The 22,276-nt window shown below is 41.3% G+C and overlaps 1 protein-coding gene across 1 annotated transcript in view; it reads left to right on the forward strand.

Moving 5' to 3' along the window:
• The window catches only part of CDKAL1 (CDK5 regulatory subunit associated protein 1 like 1), a 430,469-nt gene continuing 408,193 nt past the window's right edge, over positions 1-22,276 (forward strand). Inside the window, exons 1-4 of the mRNA XM_037382142.1 lie at positions 1-48; positions 1,260-1,297; positions 2,913-3,079; positions 5,895-6,007. Of these exons, the coding sequence (XP_037238039.1) occupies positions 2,913-3,079; positions 5,895-6,007 (280 nt within the window). The 5' untranslated portion in view covers positions 1-48; positions 1,260-1,297. The remainder of the gene's footprint in view (positions 49-1,259; positions 1,298-2,912; positions 3,080-5,894; positions 6,008-22,276) is intronic.

Genomic DNA, 22,276 nt, shown 5'->3' on the forward strand with positions numbered 1-22,276 from the left:
GCGGCTGTGATGGCGGAGCCCAGCTGAGGCGGCGGCGCGCGGGCGGCGGTGAGTGTCGGGGGTCGCGGCTGAGCACCCGTCCCGCTTCCCCTGCCCCGTTGTGACGGTCGCGGCCGCGTCCTCCCCTCCCCGCCCGGCTCTGCCGGTTTCCCGCCCGCGCGGTGCTGCCGTGGCCGCCGGGCCTGCCCTGGGCGCCGCGCTGAGGCCGGGAGCGGGCCGTGACCCCTCTGGCGGGAGCCTGCGGGGCTTCCGGCGGCCGGGCTGCGGCGGGGGGTCGGGTGCCGGCGGCGGGATGGGGGCGTGGGGAGGCCGGGCCCAGCTGGGCTCCAGGCCGGGCCAGGCCGCTGCTCGCCCGCGGGCCCGGACCGCGCTGGCCCGGGGCGCTGGGTACTGGGTGAGCCGGGCTGGGCGGCGGGTCCGTCGTGCTCTGCAGTAACGCCACGGCTTTGTTCTGCGGTGTGTAAGCCTGGGGATAACATTCCGCGGCTTTACCGGAGACACCTGTTGGTAAATAGAGGAAAGAGCAGCCCTTTCCCACCTGGATGGAGGTTTTCTCTGGGAAGAAGTACGCGCCAGAAGACAGTGACTGAAATAGGCTAAGGCAAGGGAGGTTTTGTTTGTAGCAAGGCATTAAAGACACTTTTCATTGGTGTTTATTTACAAACATCCATGTTTTAAAGAAAACAGTGAAATTCTCTAGGTACAGCTCGACAGTATAGGAAGAATAGCTTAACTTCTAATTTTCATACCTCTTATTTGAATCCATCTGTCAGAGTAGCTGCAGGAACTATATTTTTTTAATCACTTGTGAATAAGAGATGCATGCATGTGGAACTGGTGCAGATACCAAGTAATCTATTCTAAAAAAACCCCATTGTTGGTAGTTAAAAAAAGTTGTGATTGTCTTTAGCTAAAATTTACTGTTAATCTCTTTCATTCAACATTTTAAAGTTGCGATTGAAGGCAGAAATCTGGAGCAGGTCTGAAAGCACTTAAATGCATCAGACTGACAAAAAAAACTCGATAAAAGAAGGACAAAACGATTAGTGCCCTTGCTCAGTGAAGGGCGGGGAAAATGTGGCTGCTTTTCCACCTTGTCAGCTAGTCAGCATGTGTACCCAGTCTCAAAGAGGTCAAACTGAGCAAGAAAACTTCTGTAAAGGGAGGACGAAAGCCTGTTGGACAATAACATGGGCTCGTGGTTTTTTGTCCACTGCTTCTGCTTGTTCATGCCGTGTCTTTTTTCTTTTTTTCCCCAGAGTTATTATCCAAGAAGATTTAGACCTTGCTTAAAAAGGTAGGAATTCTGTTTTGTCTTTGTTTTTTCTTTTCTGGGCCACTGAAATAAGCTAAGCTTATTTGTTTTGCCAGCTGCTCCATCTGATGTTTTTTCTGGAAGAGAGAAAATACAACAAATCAAAACCTTTTTTTCCATCCATATATGAGTTGGTAACTTTACTTATTTGTACGTATTGTTAATGGTATGAGGTAGTGTAAGGGATGTCAATTTCCCCTCCTCCCCCATAGTCTTTATTGTTAGACTTTAGCTGCTTCCCCCCCGCCCCCATCCTTTGCAGCATTTTATATGGATCCTGGGATTTTTGATCTAGAAGAATGCTAAATAAGTATCTTTGTCAAATGCATCCTTTTTTGTGATATCATTATATTCCTTTCTGAGTTAAATGCAGATGCGTAATGGTTCAGGTTATATGAAGTTTTATTGTGAAGTATATTTTCCAAGATTAAAGGACTCATACTGGGAAAATGCACAGGTCTTATTGAATAATTCAGTTGCAACATCTGAAAGTACTTTGTATGCCAGTGGTGTGGATTTTCTGTTTCTGAAATCTGGCTTTAAAGAAATTAAAGCCTTGTTTGTTTTGTTCTTCACTATCAGTTAGGAAAGTGTATTTTCCCTGTAAACTCTGTGAAATGCCCTTGTGTGCTTTCCTTAGTAAACTGTTGACACGTGTACAAAACCAAATTTCCAACGGTAAATCAGACTTTACTCTGAGAATTATACAAGGTTTGATATACAAATATACAATAAATATATAAAGTTTGAGGTGTGTAATTAGTGCAGTAACTTTTTTTTTTATAGGCTCCTTTAGCAAATAACTTTTTCCCTTTGCTCAAAACTAATCTGAATCTTGAGACCTGCTAGGAGATATATATGCATATATATTTACTTTCTTGTGGAAAATATAATTAGATTTTAATGATCTTCTATGATCCAGATGACAATCCAGCTATTTTATATCGGCTAGGTATAGTTGTTTAACATCTTGTACCTGAGGACAGGAGTTTTTATTTTGCCATCCTGATGGAGTAATTCAGGTGAAGGACCTGTGGGATCAGGAGCTCTAGGAATAGTTTGGTTTGTTTTCAGAAGTATGATGAAGATGTATTGAAATACTGTGCACCTGCTTTCAGCACAAAAAAGAGCCAGAACAGCCTCTGAAGCAGGCACTTGAATGTTCTATTTTTCGTTCTTACCCTGTAATGCAAGGGGAAAAGCATATCTATCATGTGACATTAACTCATTATTTCACTGTGATGCCTGACATGATTAAGAATACTTTTATCTTGGATGTGTCATGTCAGAGGAGCTGCACAATTTTTGAATTAGAAAATGGCAAAGCACAGATTATTTAAAAAAAAAAAGTAATCCATATGGTTTGTGGCTTTCTCCCTGCCTGTGTTTGTGATCTCAGAGGAGGAGGGCATCGGGAAATACCTCTGGATAGTTGATTGTTTTTCTGTGCTCAGTGTCCCTCATATGTATGATATATTGCACGTATATGTAGAAATATACGTGACTTTTCTTTATGAGAACATACGTGGTAGATACTAGGCCTTGGCTTTGTATTCAAATGCTTGCTAATACCGGTCTTCTCTAATGCTTCTTGAAGATGCCTGCTGCTTGCGATTCGGTGCTTGAAGATATTGAAGATATAGTGTCAGCAGAAGACTTGAAACCACATGATCGACAGTTTGTAAGAAAGAATATTTTTCCAAAAGTCCGAAAACGCAATTCACAAAAAAATATTCAGTCATATGATGATCCCCCAAGTGACAGGTAAATTCTTCCTATCAACCCTGTTTTGTTGCTTTTCTCCTATCTTGTGTGCGCTGTCAGCTTCTGAAAATAAGGTGGAAATTCTTATTATCTCATGCAAAATCTGAATAGAAGATAAAAATGAGTAAAATAGTTTTTATAGAATGTAATGATAATGACTAATAAATCCTAAGCAATTGTCCTAGGTAAACTTTCTGTAGAAATCAGTTATGATTGAGATACTGATTAATGGAGTACTCAGACTGGGAAAATGCTTCCTGTTAGTTAAGCTTCTCTGGAGCTCATCTTGTCCAAACCCCTGGCTCAAGCAGGGCCACCTAGAAGCAGTTAGCGAGGACTGTGCATAGCCAGGTTTTTAGTATTTCTAACGAGGGAGATTCCACAACTGCCCTGGATAACCTGTGCCAGTGCTTGGTCCCCCACACAGTGAAAAAGTGTTTCCTGATGTTCAGAGGAACCTCCTGTGTTTCAGTTTGTGCCCACTGCCTCTGGTCCTGTCACTGGGCACCACTGAGGAGAGTCTGCCTTTGCTCTCTTTGCCCCCTCCCTTCAGGTATTTATGTACATCAGTAAGATCCCCTTGAGCCTTCTGTTCTTCAGGCTGAAGGGTCCTGGCTCACTCAGCCTCTCCTCTTAGGAGAGATGCTCCGATCCTTTAACCATCTTTATGGCCCTTTGTTGGGTTGTCTCCTGTATGTCCGTATCTCTTGTGGGTGCATCCTATCAGGGCCCAGTGACCTATGTATGTCCAGTTTGCTGAGGTATTCCTTGACCTGATCCCCTTCCACCAAGGGTGTATCTTCCTTGCTTCAGTCTTCCCACCTGGTTTCTGGAACCTGGGATTTCCAAAGGCTGTATTCTTGTATGCACATACTGCAAGTGATACAGTGAAACTTCTGAACTTACTGTTTTATTTCAGTGGAAATACTATGCAGTAACTACGGAATTTATCTCTGCACTTTTCCTTCTTGTGATTCCCGTAAGAACAGGATCAGCTTTCTGCTACAATGGAATTGATTAAAGCATAGGTGAACTCAGTTAATGATTCCAGTTCCTGTTGCAGTTCAGAGATCTGGATTTTGGTTGGTTTGGGAGGTTTTTGGTTATGTGTGTGTGGTGTGGTTTTTTGTTTTGGTTTTTTTTAATTTTCTTCCATTATTTTCAAACTGGTGCATAAAACTTTCCACACTTTAAAGATGGAAATAAAGTATGTCTGGAATGCACAGGAAATTCAATTTTGGGTTTGCATTAGTTTTATAAGCGTAACAATGCATCTTTATGTGAAGCTCCATAGAGGTCCATTGACCCCATTCTGCCAGGACTGTGTGTACAGCTGAACTGGTAGTCTGTAGATACTTCACACTAGCACTCCATTCTTCTAAGTATTCAGGTACTATATATATTGTTTAACAGGCTGTATTTTAGTACTTTTGACCCAAGAAAGCACGTTGAATGTATGTTGTTTAGATAGCATGGTTTTACATGTGCAACATGTGTTGCACTTGTCTACTTAATGGTCATTAGTCTCCCATCAAAAATTTCTGTTTCTAGCAAGAGGAAGTATCTTCAAAAAAAGAAACATGAATGGAGGAAAAAATAAAAAAGCTGTGGGCAGAGCAAAGGATTGTGTTCCAGGATGTGTGTTGTTCTTGTATTGGCATCTTTAGCTCATTGGCACAGTTATCCAGGAGTTTAAATGAGAGCTGCTTGCAGAATTTTTTGTTGGTTCTTAAGCCATTGTGTGTGCTAGCTCCATGGTGCACATTTGCCGTGCTATTTCTGTAGCCCACAAGGTTGGGATATGAGCTTTCAGATGATAGTGTGGCTGGTGGCAGGCTTAAGAATTTATAAAGATAGCTTTTATGGAGGGAACTATGATCAATGGGTGCCATAATTTCAAAAGGTTGCAGTTTTGCTCTGACAGTTTGTTTGCTGGTGGCCTAATTTCAGTGCAATCACTTGTTAAATGATACAATAATTTTCAGAAAGTCCGTTGTTTGGGATTGTCTTTTTTTTTTTTTTTATATATTAAAGTAACTGTGCTGTACTGAATCTCTTATCCTACAGCTCTTGTATCTTCTCTGTTCTGGAGCTCTTTTCTTGCCACTTGTAATGGATTGACCCTGGCCAACAACTGGGCAGCCACCCAGCTATTCGCTCACTGCTCCTCCTAGTAAGCTGAGGGAGAGAATTGGAAGAGCAAAAGTGAGAAAACTTGTGGGTTGAGATAAAGACAAATTAAGTGAAGGAAAGGGTAGAGAGAAACCCCAAGTGATGCAAAAGGAATCATTTGACACCTCCCACAAACAGATTGATGCCCAGCTGGTCTCAGACAATGCCTAGTTTGGAGTGACCAACCCCCCAGTTTTTATGGCATGATGTCAACTGGTATGGTCAGTTTGGGTTGGTTATTCTGTCCATGTTCCCTCCCAACCTGTTGTACAACCTCCAACCTGCGTGGGGTGAGGTGGAGCGTGGTGGGAAGCAGAAGGTTTTGATGCTGTGCAAGCACTGTTCAACAATGGCTAAAACACAGGTGTGTTGTCAACACTCTTTTGGTCACAAATACAAAACACAGTACAAAACACAGTGGATTGCTGTGGGGAAAATAAACTCTATCCCAGTCAGATCTAATACCTACTACACTAAAATCCCCTAGTTATGATGTTTTTCCCCAGCTGTTCCAGAGTTGTTACTGTTTGTGTTGATTATTTTATATTCAGAGTCTTAAAATTAATTGAGTCTGTTTAGTGGGCTTGAAGGGGAAGCTTGTTCATCTTTTAACTTGCCTTTTTTGTTCATTTTTACTTCATAGCATTATTCCTGGTGCTCAGAAAATCTGGATTCGTACATGGGGATGTTCGCACAATAATTCAGATGGTGAATATATGGCTGGACAGCTGGCTGCATATGGATACAAAATCACAGGTAACAATATCAGAAAAGTTGCACAACTCAGTTTTGTTGGGGTGAATGTTCAGAGCTGTCAAGCTGTTATTAAATGTTTTTAGTCTTAATTACGCTTTTTTTTAAATCCCTCTTTGATCCCTTTCTGATTTGAAGGTGAGGAGGTAAAGTGCTTTCCTGTCATTAAGCAGAATGATTACAAGATGAGTGCTTTCAGAATGGTTAGGTTTTCCTGACAGGGCAGCTGTCTAATAGATGTCACGCCGTGCCTTTTGTGGGCATTTTGCTTGCTAAACTTAATTGAAAAGTTTCCATAAGAGTGGAAGGGGAAGATACTAATTCTTGGGCAGAATCTAGCTGGTTGTCTGATTGTAATTGGTGGAACCCAACTGAGAGAGAGAGAAAGTGTGTTGTCACTTAGTGATGTGTGTGTTTGCTGCTGGAGCAGAGGTGAACTACTCCATGTGAATGATCCTTTGTTCTGGGAGGGACAGTCAGTATGATGGAGGTGGGATGATACAGGATTGTATCTTGTACATTCAAAAGAGCTGAAAATGCTATTTCTCCTTTCTTTCCAAATACTTTAAAACACTCCCTGTCATCTTGTTCCTTTTCCCTACCCCTAAACAAAAAACCCAAAGTTGTGGTTGTGCTGGCCACATTTCATCTCATTAATGTAAACATGTTGGGGAAAAAAGCTGTAGAAAGCTGAAAATGTAGATTGATGTCATGTTTTGATGGAGAGTGATTGTCTGAATACTTTTGTGTAGTTTATGACTAGTCAAAATAAAAATTTAAATTTTATTCGTTAGTTTAAGTGCAAGATAGACCAAAACTTAAACTTACATCTTGCTTGTGCTGGAAAACTGCAAAGTTGTCTTTCCTGGCATTCTGCTAGTGTGTTATTCCTGATTTCACAAAACACTTGTTTCTTTTCTTGAACATCTCGTGATATCATTAAATTGTTACCTCTCATTTTCCTTCTTTGCAGTTGATCTTTATGTATCTTAGTAGAAACTAGATACTGAATTATTGAAGTGCTGAACTATTTTAGGGAACCCAGGAGACTCTTTAATTAGTGCAGCTCTGGAGTGGGTATGCTTTTTTCACAGAGAAGTAGAGTGCTGGTCCAAAAAAGCCTTATTTGTAACAGCTGCTTTGTGTAAGACTACAAATGAGTTCTCAGTTTTCCCTTGTTATGGCTTTCTTAAATTTAACTTCTTTTTACCTTAATTTCTCTAATAGGTAGTGTTTCAGAAGCTACTTCTGGCTTGTCAAGATTCGGATGCCTGTCCTGTGCTTTTGGAATTTTATTGGGAGAAGTGTAGGAAAGATGGAGTGCAGCGAAGGAAGGAACTACCTAAAATTTTTGATACATTCTCTTTCTAGAGAATTAAGTCTGCATAACTTTAGAATAGAAATAAGTCTACATCTAGAATCTGAAAGTGAGGACTACAAACTGAATAAAAGTTGCAGTAGCTGGGACAGAAATACCCACAGAGTAATTTTGGTAATTATATAAGAAATTGACTGCTAGCTTCTGGTCGTCATTAAATTTGTCTTGATTTAGCTTATTTTGTGTGTATGTATATACATAAACTAAATCAAACTAACAAAAAACCCCCAAAACCCACCCCCCTGATGCTGAGTGGTAGGCAGAGATTACCCAGTGTGGTTTCTTTGTGAAATTAGGTAACTTCTTTTTAAGCTGGTATGTTTAAGGACCTCTGAAAACTTCATTTTTGTTGAACAGAACAAAAATACTGGCTACAGATTCTGGCTAAAGTAAATTTTTACAAATCCATCTATTGAATGTTCTTTTAGGCTGTTAAGGAAGGCGGAACTGAGTGCAGGTATTGCAAGAATGGTAGCTGTATGTGAGAATGAGGTGGTGAAGAGGGCAACTACCTTTCTGCTTAATATAGTGATGCTTCTGGCCACAAGTTCATATGAAAGTGCTCTGTTACTGCTTGGATTGCTGATGATGTCTCTCAGATTTTGCACTGGGACTGATCCATTTAATGTCTGTCAAGAACATGGAACACTGGATGCAGTGTACCTTCAGCAAGTTTGGAGACTGTGCCAAACTGAGTGAAGGGCTTGATAGGCTGGAAACCAGTCCTGTGGTTCAGAGGGCCCTTAATCGACTAGTAGAAAGGGTTACTGGAAACCATATGACCTTTAGCAAAGGCAATGCAAAATCCTAGGACTGGCATAACCCCAGGTGCTGGTAAAGGTGGGGTGGGCAGATTGACTAGAAAGAAGCTTTGCAGAAAAAGACTTCTGGGATTGGCGTAGAGAAGAATTGAACATGAGTCAGCAATGTACTCTTGTAGCAAAAAGAGGCAAACTGCACCCTGGGCTGTGTTAGCAAGAGCGTAGCCAGCAGGTTGGGGAAAGTGATCCTTCAGCTCTATGTGGTACTTAGGAGACCACGTTTGGAGTGCTGCGTCCAGTGGTCCAGCAGGGGCCCAGTTCTGGGCTCCCCAGGAAAAGAGAGAGATTGGTGTAGTGGAGCGAGTCCAGTGCAGGGCCACCAAGATGGTTTGGGAGCACACAGTGTATGGGAGAGACCGGGAAGACTGTGTTTCTTGAGCCTTAAGAGAAGGCTCACGGAAGATCCTAGCTGCAGACGGCAATACTCGGTAGGTGGGTACAGGGAAAGCGGAGTCAATCGTTTGTGAAAGGTGTGGAGTGAGATGGAAGACAGCAGTCTTACTCTTGACAAAGTTGCAGTTGAGATTTTTAGCACCCGGTGTGTAACTTCCTGCTCATGCTGTCCATCCTTCTGTAGAGGAAATGCCAGTATAGAAAGTTTCCCAGCATTTCTCAAGTATCTCTCCTCGATCCCTTCTTGAGAAAGCACATTATGTTTTTTTATAATAAGACGTGTGAGAAGTTCAGATAGAATGTCAAGAAGAGATTTAACCTCTTTTTATCCTATACAGTGAAGCAGTTAGTTAGTATTGCTTAACATAATCCAGATTTCAAGCATTCCTTGAAATTTAACTTAATATTGTTTAACTATGCAAAATTTTTTAAAACATGTTTTCCAAGAGCAATATTCTAAATCAGTGCCTCTGTTGCTAGAATTTCCCCAAGTTTGTGTTTCACATTAAAATGATAAAAGTTTTTCACTTTAGTGAGTATTTCTGCCTGTTGTCACAGTGTCTTGGACAGCTATTACTTAAATAAAAGTGTTTTGATTAGCCTGTTTCCTATGTGTTTCTAAGCTTTTGAGTCAACAGTTATTAAAGAAGTGCTGGAATAAAGTTCTGGTTTTAGGAAATATAAGGGAGCAGTAAAAGCTCATATTTTAAGGGAAACAGTAAGTACTGTTTGTAGTGTCGTCTAATTGCAAGACTGGGGAGGTGGGGTATGGAAGAAAAGCAGCACCAGACAGACTTTTACTGCTAACTAGAAGTTGTAACTGCAACCTGCCTTATAAATTGACTTAGCTGAGACGGAACGTGTAATGAATGTCTTCTAAATATAGAAATAAATTTTAAGATTTGTTGCAAAATGTCTTGTTCTAGTACTATTCCTTATCCCCATTTATTTCATGGATTCTACCCTGTTCTTGATTTGAATTCTGTTCAGGAGATGCAGAAGTCTTTTTTAAAATTTATTTATTTTCCTCCCTTTCCGTCTTTTTCACCCCTTGCCTTTCATCTGTTTCAAAAATTCTCTTTCTGTACAGGCACTCTTTGTTGCTTTCAGTAGTGGCTATACCCAAAGGTGAAAACTGAGGGCTGTGCTACAGTTTTTCACAGCAAAGTACCTCTCTGGGGAGGGAGAGCCCAGTGTGGATTGGCGATACACAGATACTGCAATAACAGCAATGATCATTAAAAATTGGGAACTGCACCAGCTTAAAAAAAAGGCAGAGGGAAACCAGCAGAAGGGCCGAACCTGTTTTTGTGTCTGCTTGTACAGTGTGAAGGTAGGCAGTATTCTCAACAAATCTTACATGCCATCCTGTGGGAGTGCAAAGCTCCTTTGTTAGACCGTACCACGCAGAAATGTGCGGACCAACTGCTGTCACTGTAGGGCTGTATCATGGTACTTGTTTGTGTTCTGAAAACCCTATAGCTGACGGTGGCTTTTCTGGTTCTAAAACTGGTTTTTGGTTTCTTGGCAGCATGACTCACTGTGTAGTTTAGATATGCCTGCAGACCTGCTAGGGTGCTCCCTTTGAGGTACACCCTGGAGGAAGAAACTGTCATGGTACAGACAAGTAATGCCTGCTGTGAAAGAGAGGAAGTGGGCGAGCCTGGAGCTCTCAAGTCCTGTGAGCCAGATGTTTGGGAAAGGAGTTCAGTATGTGTGCCACTGAACAGTACTTGCTTTCTGAAAAATGCAACCTAACATATATAGTCAGACACAGAAGGAGTTGGACTTCTGAAGCAGGTAGTCATGTCAGTGTTTGTTGGCATCTCTACGTTACTGGTTCTGTGCAGTGAATGAGTTCTGGCCCAGCCTTCTTGAACGCATTTTGATGCATCAGGCAGTTAGTTGTTCTTGTTGTTCTGTGATAATTACTTTTGGCTTGAAGCTGTTCAGGTCCAAAGCATTCACTCCTCAGTTATTGTAAAACATGCTGGAGGTGGGAAAGATGTTACTAATGACTTACAAAGACCAGAAGAATGAACAGTAACTTTTCTTTTTATGAAGAGGAAGCAAAAACTGTTATTAAACATTCAGTGAAGCTAAACCACTAACAGCTTATCTGCATTACCTTATTGGTTGGTTTTTTTTTCTTTTCCCTTCAGAAATAAAAGCTAGCATGGAACTTTTTCCTCTTGTAGTGTGGGATTCCAGAGCAAAAAGATGTGGGGTTGTTTTGCTGCCAATTCAGTGGCTTGGCTTTGATTTAGCACATAGAAACTAGGTTATATTATAGACCCTAAGCTTTAGTTGTGCAATTTTAGACTAGTCTTTGTTCAGGCATTCTTTTTACTGTCTTGCACAATTTTTCTGCAACTTTGTTGGATGGAAAGATGCTGTATTTTTCTTGGGTTCCTTCCTGTGCCTCTTAAAGAGCTCACTCCATTACTGTGATTATGGTACTTGTTGGCAGGGCTTCTATCGGTGAGATTTGCCAATTCCTATTGAAGCTTAACGTTTGTAGTCAATGTTATATGCCTTACAAGTTTGCAGTTTGCTGTGCAGAGAATGTATGAATTTCTCTAAAGCAAATCTCAAATAATATTTTGAAATGCTGTTAAAGAAATTCTCCATTTTTATTGCATCTTCTACTTGTTAATTTTCTAAACATTTGTCAGTTCTGTTTACCAGTCGATATAGCTGACGTATCCTTAAGTCTGTCCATCTGCTAAAACAGCAAATTTGAGTAGAAGAAAGAAGGAAAAAGACAAGCAAGAACAAATGATCTAAACTACTTAAGACCTCATGTTGAAAAGAAGACAGATGTAAAAGGAGACGCATTTATTCTGCTGTTGAAAAAGCAGATGAGGTGCTACGAACTAGTGCAGACTTCAATGTTCAAAGGCATTGCCTTGTGTTCATTGTGTTGCATAAACCATGCTTGCTTAGGCTTGGGCCACCCCATACAGATACAGCAAAGCATGCTGCAGCATCCATTGTATTCATCCAAGTGGTAAATAAAGAAAAGGTCTAAGACTCTACAGGTATTGATTGACTCATGGTTTGTGAGTCACAATTCAGGATCTGGTGCTTTAAGTGTTGATTTAAGAGTACTTTTCTACTCACAATAAAATTTCAATGTTTTTGATTTATTTTCTTGTCCTAAAGTAGAGATCTTTTAAACAGGTTACTGTATTCTATACATTTGTTAACTAACAAGCAATCTGCAGCCTGTGTAGTGGCTGATGAAGTATTTAGACTAAGGTTCCTGCTGGTTTCTGGTGTGTGCTTTTAGTTGCTTAGAATCAGCAGTTGGTCTTTCCATTTTTCTCTCTCCGCCCTGCTGATAATGCTTTTCTGTTGCTTCATAAGTATCATGTAAAACAAAATGGTAGTGATTACTGTGTAATTTTGGGGTGCCATGAGCCATCCTCACTGTGAGGTATTTTTAGTATTTTTTTTAAGTTACAAGACAATCTTTATTAGCTGCTCATTAGGTGCTTGATATTTAGCCTTATCAATCAGGGAATTCAAGTTTAGTCTACATTTAGATTTGTGCTTTTCAGATGGTTGATTGCAGTGCCAATTTAGAAAAAATGGTACTTTACAACTTTTTTTTTTTTTGGTGGGGGATGAAGGTTTGAGTAAATGAAATAACCCAAACTACTTTTCTGGTGATGAGAGCTGTTTGTTTTCTCATGACAACACAGCTGTCATGACCATGTCATTCTCTGTGAAGCAGCTGAGCAATGGAGAAAAGTGAGCAGAGCTGTAAATCCTGTGGTGTCTTGTGCCCTTCCTGAAGAATTCCCCTGTTGTCTAGAACTACTTGTAGAGTCACAATCCCATGCTATTTTTGTATTGCTTGATAACCTTACCAGCATAACTACTCCTGCAACAAATTTCTTTTCCAGTTTCAAACTGATTGATAATCTGGATGTAAAAGGTTTTGGTTGTTGATACTGAAAGAGGCAGTAAAGGAACTTCTCTCCTTTAACAACAGGTACAGAGTTAATTGTCTTCACAGTTCCACCCATAGGGTCTTCTGGTTTCAGAAGGTCTTAAGTTGCTGCTTGTCACAAATTTGCTTTGTGTTTCGGTTCCTGGTGCTCAGGCTTGAAAACTCTGTTGTGTCCAGCACAGTTAGTATGTGAATGCTTGGGATGTGGGTGTGGTGGGTTTTGTGATACTAAGTCTTACGCTACTGAAATAGTTGTTACAGGTGGACATACCAAGAACCATCTTGCAAGGAGCCCCTGCAGTTTGTTTAGAATCTGAAGCTTTTGTGGTGAGATCGTTAAGAGGATGGGAGAGAGTGTGAAATGGGACATAGAGGGGAGGGGAAAAAGGGGTGCTGTTCACGGGCTGGAACAGATGGAATTGCACAAGTGTGGATGGTTAAGATGCCACAGCTCTTTGGGAGGGATACAGGTGTTATCTGTGCAGCCTAAAAGTGTGCCTGTAAGGCACTGAGTGGGATGATGGGTCGAGATGTTGGTGGGGTGCTTTCCTGCAGTGTTACTACAACATCATGCCGTGACTCATCTGCAGCAGTGCATGTTCCCTGGGTCTCTGTAAACTAACGTATAATTGTGGTTTTGGCAGCTGTGTATTGCTGTATTACTGCTCCTGTGTTCCCTGTAAAACTTCCTAGCCCGTGTGTGGCTAGAGTTCTGTTACTTATCACTGCTGACTTGTAGCACAGTGCAAGATGTACGACCCCTCTGTGGTGAGTTTTTCCTACCTCAGCTTCCTCAGCATCAACTTCTTCCTCCTGTTAAGCAACTTTCTGTTAGGTGGGGTATCTAGCTTTGAGGATGTTCTATCCTGTAACAGAGAGAACTCCTCTAATTCTTGAATTGGGAAATGTTTCCCCTGTTTATGGGAGAACTAGAAAGAACTAGAGTGTGTTTGCCCCTCATAATGGCATCCTGTATCTCTGCCATTAGAACTTCAGCTGACAAGTGTGTACTGTTCCCTTTATCCCACTTAAAAATCACCTATTTTACAGTCTGTCTGAGAAGTGATTTATTTTTCTTTTAGTGTTTATATTTCAGAGTCACAGAGCTGGCAGCTGAAAGTTGGGAGCAGGGCTGAGAGCCCAAATAAATCCTATGTGCACAGTATCTTTAGAGACACTTTTAGAGAGCCTATGTGAGTAAATTTAAGCATGTATAAATGTTTAGGGTTAATTCTAGTGGTAAAGGAATTGGCTGCGTGCTCTAGTGGTTGGGCAACAAGGTTTAGTTCTGGCAGTGCTGAATTTACTGTAATCCAGAAGAATGACTTTGAAAAGGATTGAACCATGAAGGGTAAATTTCAACTTCTGGTAATGTGCATCCTTCTATCTGGAACGTGTCCCTGTGGTAGATCATTAAGGAATCAGTAAATGAAGCATAAATAGCAGTGATGAAGGGGGTTCAACTTAGCATACAGGTGATGTGGAGCTTTGTAGAGTGCTCTACTGAGACATTAGTTTCACACATCTCCTGGTTTGTTGTGCTACAAGTAATAATTTATAGAAGATTATAAAAGCTAGCAGGAGAACAAACTAGATTTTTATAACCTGAAGAGATTTTTGACCATGTGGTCTTAGAGGTAGGAGCCAGATCATGTTTTGATCACAAGCATTTGTAAGAGCACCCGAAAAAGATGTGCCAGGTACCCCAGGTGACTGGGGGATGGTGGAGGACGGTTAACATTTCTGCAGGCTCCTGCTGTAATTTGGCTACAGTTTGACTTGCTAGAAAACAAGCAGCTTGGCTGCAGTTTGGTGTGCTAGTAAGACTGAAGCTTAGCTGCGAGTTTCTTGTTTTTGAGAAACTGCTGGTTGCGACAAAGTTCTCGCCGTGGTCAGACTTTGCTGTGCAGCTTTGCATTCATATGCTTTTAATATATGTTTGGAACGCTTTTTTGACACTCACAGTGTGGGTCCCTGTGAGTCGATACTGCTTTATGTTACCTTACGGAGGCAAGGCAAGCCTGAGTGAGTGAGTTTCTGGCTGGTTGCTGATAAGAATGTCAAATGTAGCACAGCTGATCTTGAACTGGGCTGTGCCTCCAAATGCGGGGCATTAACCCATATTGTTCTCTGTCAGGCCTGGGGGTATGTTGAGACAAGACTGCCATGGCATTCTGGAGGCTGGCTGGAGACAGTAGAAATGCACTAAATAGATAAGAAACACAAATTGCTTTTGGTGTTTTTCCTCATTAAGGGGAGCAAACAAAGTAGTTTTTTTTTTTTTCCCCTGCCCAGCAAAGCTAAGTGTAATTTCTGTTTCCCTCTTCGTGGCCAGCTTGGGTTCTGTTCATGTAAGCCTGGTAAGTGTTTCCATGGCTCTCAGGTTGTAAAAACAGGTCCTGTGACTGAGCAAACAAGTCATAATGCATGTAGGTATTTTTTATCTCTCCAGGAGTCCCATCCCGTCTTTGGAGGCTATCTGATACTGTCTTAGATAATCTGTGCTTTTCATTTATGCCTTTTCCTTCGCTTTCTCTCTTCCTTCTCTTTCTCTCTCTCTCTCTTCCTTCTCTGTCTCTCTTTTCCTTCTCTAATGATGCAGCGCTGTGACCCCCCCGGGCAGGCTGGCACGAGCAGGATCAGGCGGACCCTTCTGATCTCTTGCTATCGGGATGCCGCGCAGCTGTACAGCAGCCGCAGACACACGTATACAATAACGCAGGATGTCGTTCGGACCGGGAACTTCTCCAGCTGCAGATGGGTTACGATGTGTCCCCCCTGTGGGAAGGCGGGACCCTCGGGCCGAGGCTGGGTGCTCTGTCGGTGGGAGCCAACAGGTGGCAGCATTGCCTAAGGAGCGGGGCGGCTCCTGCCCCTCCCCCCCCCCCCCGGGGGCGCCCCCTTCTGTCAGCCGGGGGGACGCGTAACCTTTTCATTGCCGTTGAGCTGCGTCACTGGTTTAGTGTAGGGATGCTGGCCTGCTATTCAAATTGGAGGCGCGGTCGTGTGCATTTAAATGGTTTTAATTTATATTAATTGCTATCGTTCTGATCTCACGTCCGTTTAGTTGGCAACTTTGCTATTGAATATTAAGAAGGTCTGTGTTTCGTACTTCTATTTTGTCTCAGAGTTACTGCTCTTAAGCTCAAGTTATGTTTTATGTTGGACTTGTTAGTTCCCCTGCCAAAGAGTCTGTATTATGAGTTCGAGATTCATAACATAAAATTTCTAAATTCACCTTTCTGAAGAGCTGTTCCGTTTGGAAGCCCCTTTTTGTTTCATGGTTGTTGGTCTAGGAAGGTTGGCTTGATATATATAAGGGCTTCCCTTTGAAACATTAATTGAGGGTTTTGCTTATAATGATCAACACAATCCCCCTCACATTTTCATTAAGGAGTGATTTTAAATTTTTGTTTTATTTTAATAATCTTACATAGGCTGCCTTACAGTGCCTGTAAGGACTGCTGAACAAACGCTATCTGTTGAAATGTATGACTACAGCATAAGCAAAACCAGGAGTTTAGCTAATAGTATAAAGGCAGATGGTATTCAGGTTGGAGATCAGTAATTAATTGTTACGGCTTATTAACACTAGCCTTTCAGGTAGATGATAATTATTGTCATTAATGCAATACTATCCCAAGTTTTCAAAACTACATTTTCCAATTGTTCAAGCATTTTCTAAACAATGTACAGGACGTGTGTTTTTAAGGGAAAATGACACTTGCTGTGAATTGGCATCCTAGGTTAATTATAGGTGAGGCCTTGCTACATGCTTAGCTTGTGAATTTTGTGTGGTTAAATTAGGGTTTGTGCAAATACTTTTTTTTCCCCATTGGTGAGCATATATGATTTTCTTGAGCTAATCTTCAGGAACTTCTGGATTGTATAAATTTTTCATCTTCTCAGCTAAGTATTTTTAAACTTAGGTTTTTTACAGTCTTTTATTGTGAATGATGTTTACCATAGTGGAGATAAGCAAGTTGTCCAAGGGCAATCTCTTCATCGTATGTGTTGGGAACAATAGAGCTGTGCGCTGGGGAGCACCTGGGTTTGCAGGGAAGGAGCTCTGTGCCACTGCCACCATCTGAAGCAAAGCTGGAGCAGGTGCTGTTTGCATCCTCCTCGTGGTGAATATGGAATTACCATTGGATCTTCAGTCCTTCTGCTCTTCTCTGTGGCATCACTACACTCAAAAGCCTATTTTGATATTAAGCAAGTTATGCACAGGCTCTTAATGTTTCACAGAAATGGAGTAATTGTTTGGTCTCAGCAGCACTACAGAGATACCCTTCACCTGAAGAGAAACGATAAGCTGCTCTGCATCTCTGAGATGTAGAGAAACAGCTTTATTGCATCATATTCCCTTCATATTGCATCCCTTCTCCCAGATAACCAGCAACAGGACAAGAGGAAGCAGCCTCAAGTTATGGCAGGGGAGGTTTAGGTTGGATAGTAGGAAAAATTTCTTCCCTTGGAAAGGGTGGTCAGGCATCGGCACAGGCTGCCCAGGGAGGTGGTGGAGTCACCATCCCTGGGGGTGTTTAAAAGCCATGTAGATGCGGCGCTTGGGGACAGGGTTTAGTGGTGGGCTGGGCAGTGCTGGGGTAATGGTTGGACATGATGATCTCAAAGTTGTCTTTTCCACCTGAAATGATTCTATAAAACTGCATTTCAGAATGTTTTATGTTGGCATAACCTGTTTCTGCAGTTCTTCAGAAATTTCAGCCTCGCCCTAGCCAGTTTCTGTGACGTCTGTCGTCTTTTCAAACCTTTGGGGAAGAATGGTCACAGCATCTCTCCCAAACAGCTGAGCACCCCTGGGAACCTGAAGCTGACTTTGCTGGTGCAGTCTTTACAACAGTCGTGCTTAGCCAGGGCACGATGTGTCTGCAGGAGTGCCCTCCCGTGAGTCACGCGTGCCCTCCTGTGCATCCTGCAGCGTTCGTGTGCTACCAGCTGGAGTTAGCACGTGAAGTGTTGGGGTGAGCAACAGGCTTCATCTATTTAAGCAGAAGACATTTGCATTTGTCTTGTGTGTCAAATCCCTGGCTTTGGAATTTGCTTAGAGAAAGAAACTAAGCAGGAACTTTGTCTTGGATAACTATAAATAGGCTTGGAGTTAATCATGCCAAAAATGAATTGTTGTTGATTGGTACAAGACATGAGTGTATAGAGAAGTGAGGTTTTTGGCTTGCAGTGTAACAGAAGACAGATCACTTGGCTGCTGATTTTATTAGGCATTTTGGACCATCAGCTTTTGTTGGCCGGAGTTTAAGGGTAGAAGTGTGCTGTTTGTAATTGATTCCCTAAGTGATAGCTGACTTTTGAAATTCTGTTGTTTGTTTATGGGTTGGTACTTTTCTGTTTGTTTTTATCATGCTTGGAAAAATTCACTTACCATTGGTAAATGTTAATCTTCCTTTGTAAATGTAAAGATGTAGGTTATCAGATAATGGTAAATTTGAGCATCCAGTATCTATTTAACAAGAAGTTGGAGTCTTACGATCGGTAGCGATGGAAGGAGAATATCAACTGAATGTGCTTTATAAGTCTTCTAACTAGAAAATTAAAAAGAAATTGTTTGAGATAGTCCTTGATATATTCTCAAAAGTTCCAAATATCCTTTGTAACATTACAGTGGAGCAGGAAAAAAACAGTAATAGAATTTTTTGTTAAACGAGAAAAATCTCATTGTTGAAGTAGTGTATTTTGTTTTGGTTTTTTTTGGTGTTGGTTGTTTTATGTGTGTGTTTTTTTTTTTTTTTAAACAGGAAAGTGACGAGAGGAAGGAGGAGTTTCTCAACAAACTATTTTGTTGTGACAATTGTGTCTTTTTTTCAAAAAAAGGGGGGGGTGGGGAAAGAGGCTTGTTGGAACACTAGTGTATTTTCTGGATTGTCTTTGGGTCTATCCATGATTTTCCAAATACAGACACCACAGAGCAGGCAAAACAGCATTTTCTTCTCTGGCTGATGGTTCATTTACAGCTGTGTCTTTCCAGTGCTGCCAGTGGCTCCTCACTTTATTGTGGCAGAAGTCCCTGACGTGGAGGGGACTGTGACCTTCACCTCTGCTGCTCAGCAAGTTGGGGGAGATTCTCATCGTTCAGCAGCACCCCAGCATGATGCTGCTCACCCGCTGCAGGCAGCCCGGGCACTGGGTACCGGGAGAGGAGGTTATTTCTGGGGTGTAAACTGATGCAGAGGAGGACTGGGAGAGGAATTTTCAGTAAGGTTCTTTTCCCTGACCACCTGTAGGGAGTAGGTTGTAAATTTACGTTCACAACTGGCGGAGCCTTCTCTTAGGCCACCGCAGCCTGTCCTAGATCAGTGGCCAAAAGGCACCTGCATGGTGGAGCTCTCCATCCCTGCGCTGGGCTGGGCTGGGCATCGACGTTTGTTTTAGCTGGGTGTTGAAAACCTTCAGCGACAGAGAATTCATAACCCTTTCTGGATAATTAACTACGTTGCTGGTTGAAAAGCATTTCTGAACGTGTAACCTAAATCTCTTAGCGCAGTTCAAGCCTATAGCTGCCGGTATTTTCGTTAGCGGGTATGGAGACATCCAATTCATTCCTTCATAGCAGCCTTTCACGTATTTGAATGCTTGTTATCACTTTTCCCTACAGGCATATTACGTGTAGGCTAAATAGACCTAATTCCTAAATGCTTCTCTCCTAGGTCATATTATGTAGATCGCTGACCTTTCTTGTTCCTCTCCTCTCGACATTACCCAGTTTATTTGCATCAATCTTCAAGTGCATTAGTCTGTTTATCTAGTGTGTAGGATTCTGATAAATGGGTAGCAGGTGAATTTTATGATGCCTTATCCAAAACAGGGATTACAAAACCTTCAAATTTAGGTCCCATTACAACTGAATCTGGATCAAAGTCTATTAGAGAATAATTTTGTCATAATTGACTTTATTTCAATGGCAGATGCTTTGTAGAAAAAAAAAACCTGTTTGAGGTGGGGAAGCAGAAGTCCTGGTGTTAGCTTGTGTTCTGTCCTGATCAGAATGCTTTGTTCCTCTGCATCTGTTTTTTAGTATTTCGCAACTGAATGCTACTAATTTGTAGAGCTTCATGTTTTTTTGAGGATTTTCTGGTGTGGCTCACTCAGAGACACTGCTGTTGTTCATAATGTTAGTATTCTATCTTTTTTTTGAGAATACAGACCCTGAATTGCTAAGCCAAAGGTTGTCATCACACTTCTGTTGTTTGCCTTTTTTTTTGAAATTACAGTGGAAAAAAAATACTCTGCTTGTAGTTTTATTTTTTTTGGCCATGTTAGTCTGAAACCAGATGAGTTCCTTGGTTTGATTTACTGCAAAGTTGGACAAATCTTTGGGAAGTATCTGTGCATATGGATTAAGACCTTGTGAAAGGCAGAGGGCAGAGCATTGACAGGATTGAGCGCGCAAGAAATGGCTCCTCTTTCATTTAGCACTGGGGCTTATGCTGAGTTAAAGCCTGTGCTGGTGAAACTAGACCTTTGTCTTGGAATACCTTATTTTAGTGTTTTGTGCAGTGATTGATTTCTGCAGGTATTTTGTGCGATTTCATCTGGTAAAGAATCCATCTTGATGCCAATCTTTTGGGCCTTAGTGTGTCCTTTTTTTTTTTTTTTTTTTTTTTTTTTTTCCTCTACCCTCCTCCTCCCCTCGCTATGTTAGAGAACTTGTGCTTACTGTTGTATGTAACTTCAGATGCTTCAACAGTTTGAGGCATGACAAGGAGAGGATTCTTGGCCACTTAGATTTAGAGAAGAAAAAAACTTCAGGGAAACATTAGATCAAAATTTAATTTTGATATCAGACTTGTGATAAGACCTGTATAGGGCTCCATTATAATAAGAGTTATGCTAATGCTTACTTACCTTCTCCGGAATGTTTTTAGGGAGCTTTTTTTCAGAAGGAATAAGTTTTAGAAGGAAGGTGTATGAAACACCTTCTCCCCCTCTTTTAAGCGGCCAGAGTTTAGGTCAGTGGGAAGAGAATTGTACCAGTTGGTGTAGTTTCAATCTGTAAAATTTAAAATTTAGGTTTGCTTCTAGCACTGGTATGGGTCACTTCACTGGTTTCCTTGAATTCACTTAAATGAAAAAGACTTTAATTAACGTGTCAAACTTGGGGTCGTTGTAGCCGCTGTGCTGTGCGTCACTGCTAGATGGCGCTGTGTACCTGTGCTGTCGCCAGCAGGGCTCCTGCAGCCTCTTTCGGAGAGCCATTTAAATTAACATTTCGGTTAAAAATGGCATTTCATTGAATTTTATTTTCAATTTAGTCACTTAATTGATCCCACTACAAATGATCTCTTGGCTCAGGGACTTATCTTGCATTGTTTGAAAGGACTCAAAAGTTCAGAGTCAGCCCTAGTGAGTCGAGGTACAATTTTCCTTCGTTTCTCACACCAGTATTAATAATGCAGAAGCACTGCATACATTAGGCTTGGGTAAATATCCTAGAAGATTATTCAGAAAAAATGAGATCCATTGTCAGTTCAAATATGGTCACAAAGGAAATGAAGCAGTGATTAGTATAAAAGTCTTTGGAGATTAGAGGGATTTGTATGATTTTTCTTAATTGTTCATCATCTGTGTATCTTCATGCTAGTTACATCAACTTTTTATTTCCAGAATCTTAGCTGGGAAAGCTTAAAAACTGTTGTAACTTTGTTCCTCTCTGCAAAATTGGATTTTTGGCTTCAGAGTGACTGTGCCATGTTGTTGTAAGCACGATAGTTGTTCATTCATGGAAAAGATCATATCCAAAGAGAGCTGTATGGGTGTGGTACCCAGACGCTCGCGATGTGATGCTGCCAGGGTTTTCCGTGTCCAATCAGGGTGGCGTCGGGGTTTTCATAATGATCAGCGTTAGCAAGGGGTTTTCACTGTGCGGCAAGTACAATATACTAAGCAGTCCGTTTCCTTTACTGTAACGGTTAAAAACTGTTTAGAAATATTGGCAAGGCAGATTTTCATGGTTCTCAGGTACGTACATCAGGAAACTTTGCATCTCTTAAAGATGTGGATTCTTCCAACAAAAGAGAAAAGTTTGCTTCGGCTGCAGCTTGTGCTGTGTATCATTAAAAAAAACCCAAAAAACCAACAAACTCCAAAGGGTCTGTGAAGTGCAAAAATGGCATTTATGATACCAGACTGCATGTTTTCTGTGTGCATGTATGATTGTCTTTTGCATCATTAAGTGTATTTTACTTGTTTTTTGGGATGGGGGAACAGATGCAGTTGCTGAATGCTGTAGTTGTCTTACTGTAATGATTACATGGATTTGCTTAATTATTAGGGTATATTATTCTTTTACTTCCTGAGATCTTGTTGGTTACTGTTGTCGTTCACCCCTGTACTAGTGTATCGGTGATATTTGCATTGTGTGTATACAACATTTCTAGTTTGACTCACCTTCCTGGCACTAATTGAAATCTCTTGAATTTGTACTTGGAGTTCCAGGTGTGCTGCCTAACACACACTAAACAGAATGGAAGATTTGGCGTAACACCTCATACTTTTAAAAAAACAAACAAATGAAAAATATTAGCAGATATTGGCACAGGGACTTTTCTCATAGGAAGAGTCTGAGGAAATGTTGAGCAGTTACTTTAGCCTTCTTTAGGTGCAAAACTTTTAGTAAAACCAATTTTTTGCACAGAGTTTTTTTGGGAAACCTCATTTGTATTGAAGAAGTGTTCTTACAAAGATAG

The sequence above is a fragment of the Falco rusticolus genome, chromosome 3 (assembly GCF_015220075.1).
Source record: "Falco rusticolus isolate bFalRus1 chromosome 3, bFalRus1.pri, whole genome shotgun sequence".
NCBI classification, from domain to species: Eukaryota; Metazoa; Chordata; class Aves; order Falconiformes; family Falconidae; genus Falco; species Falco rusticolus.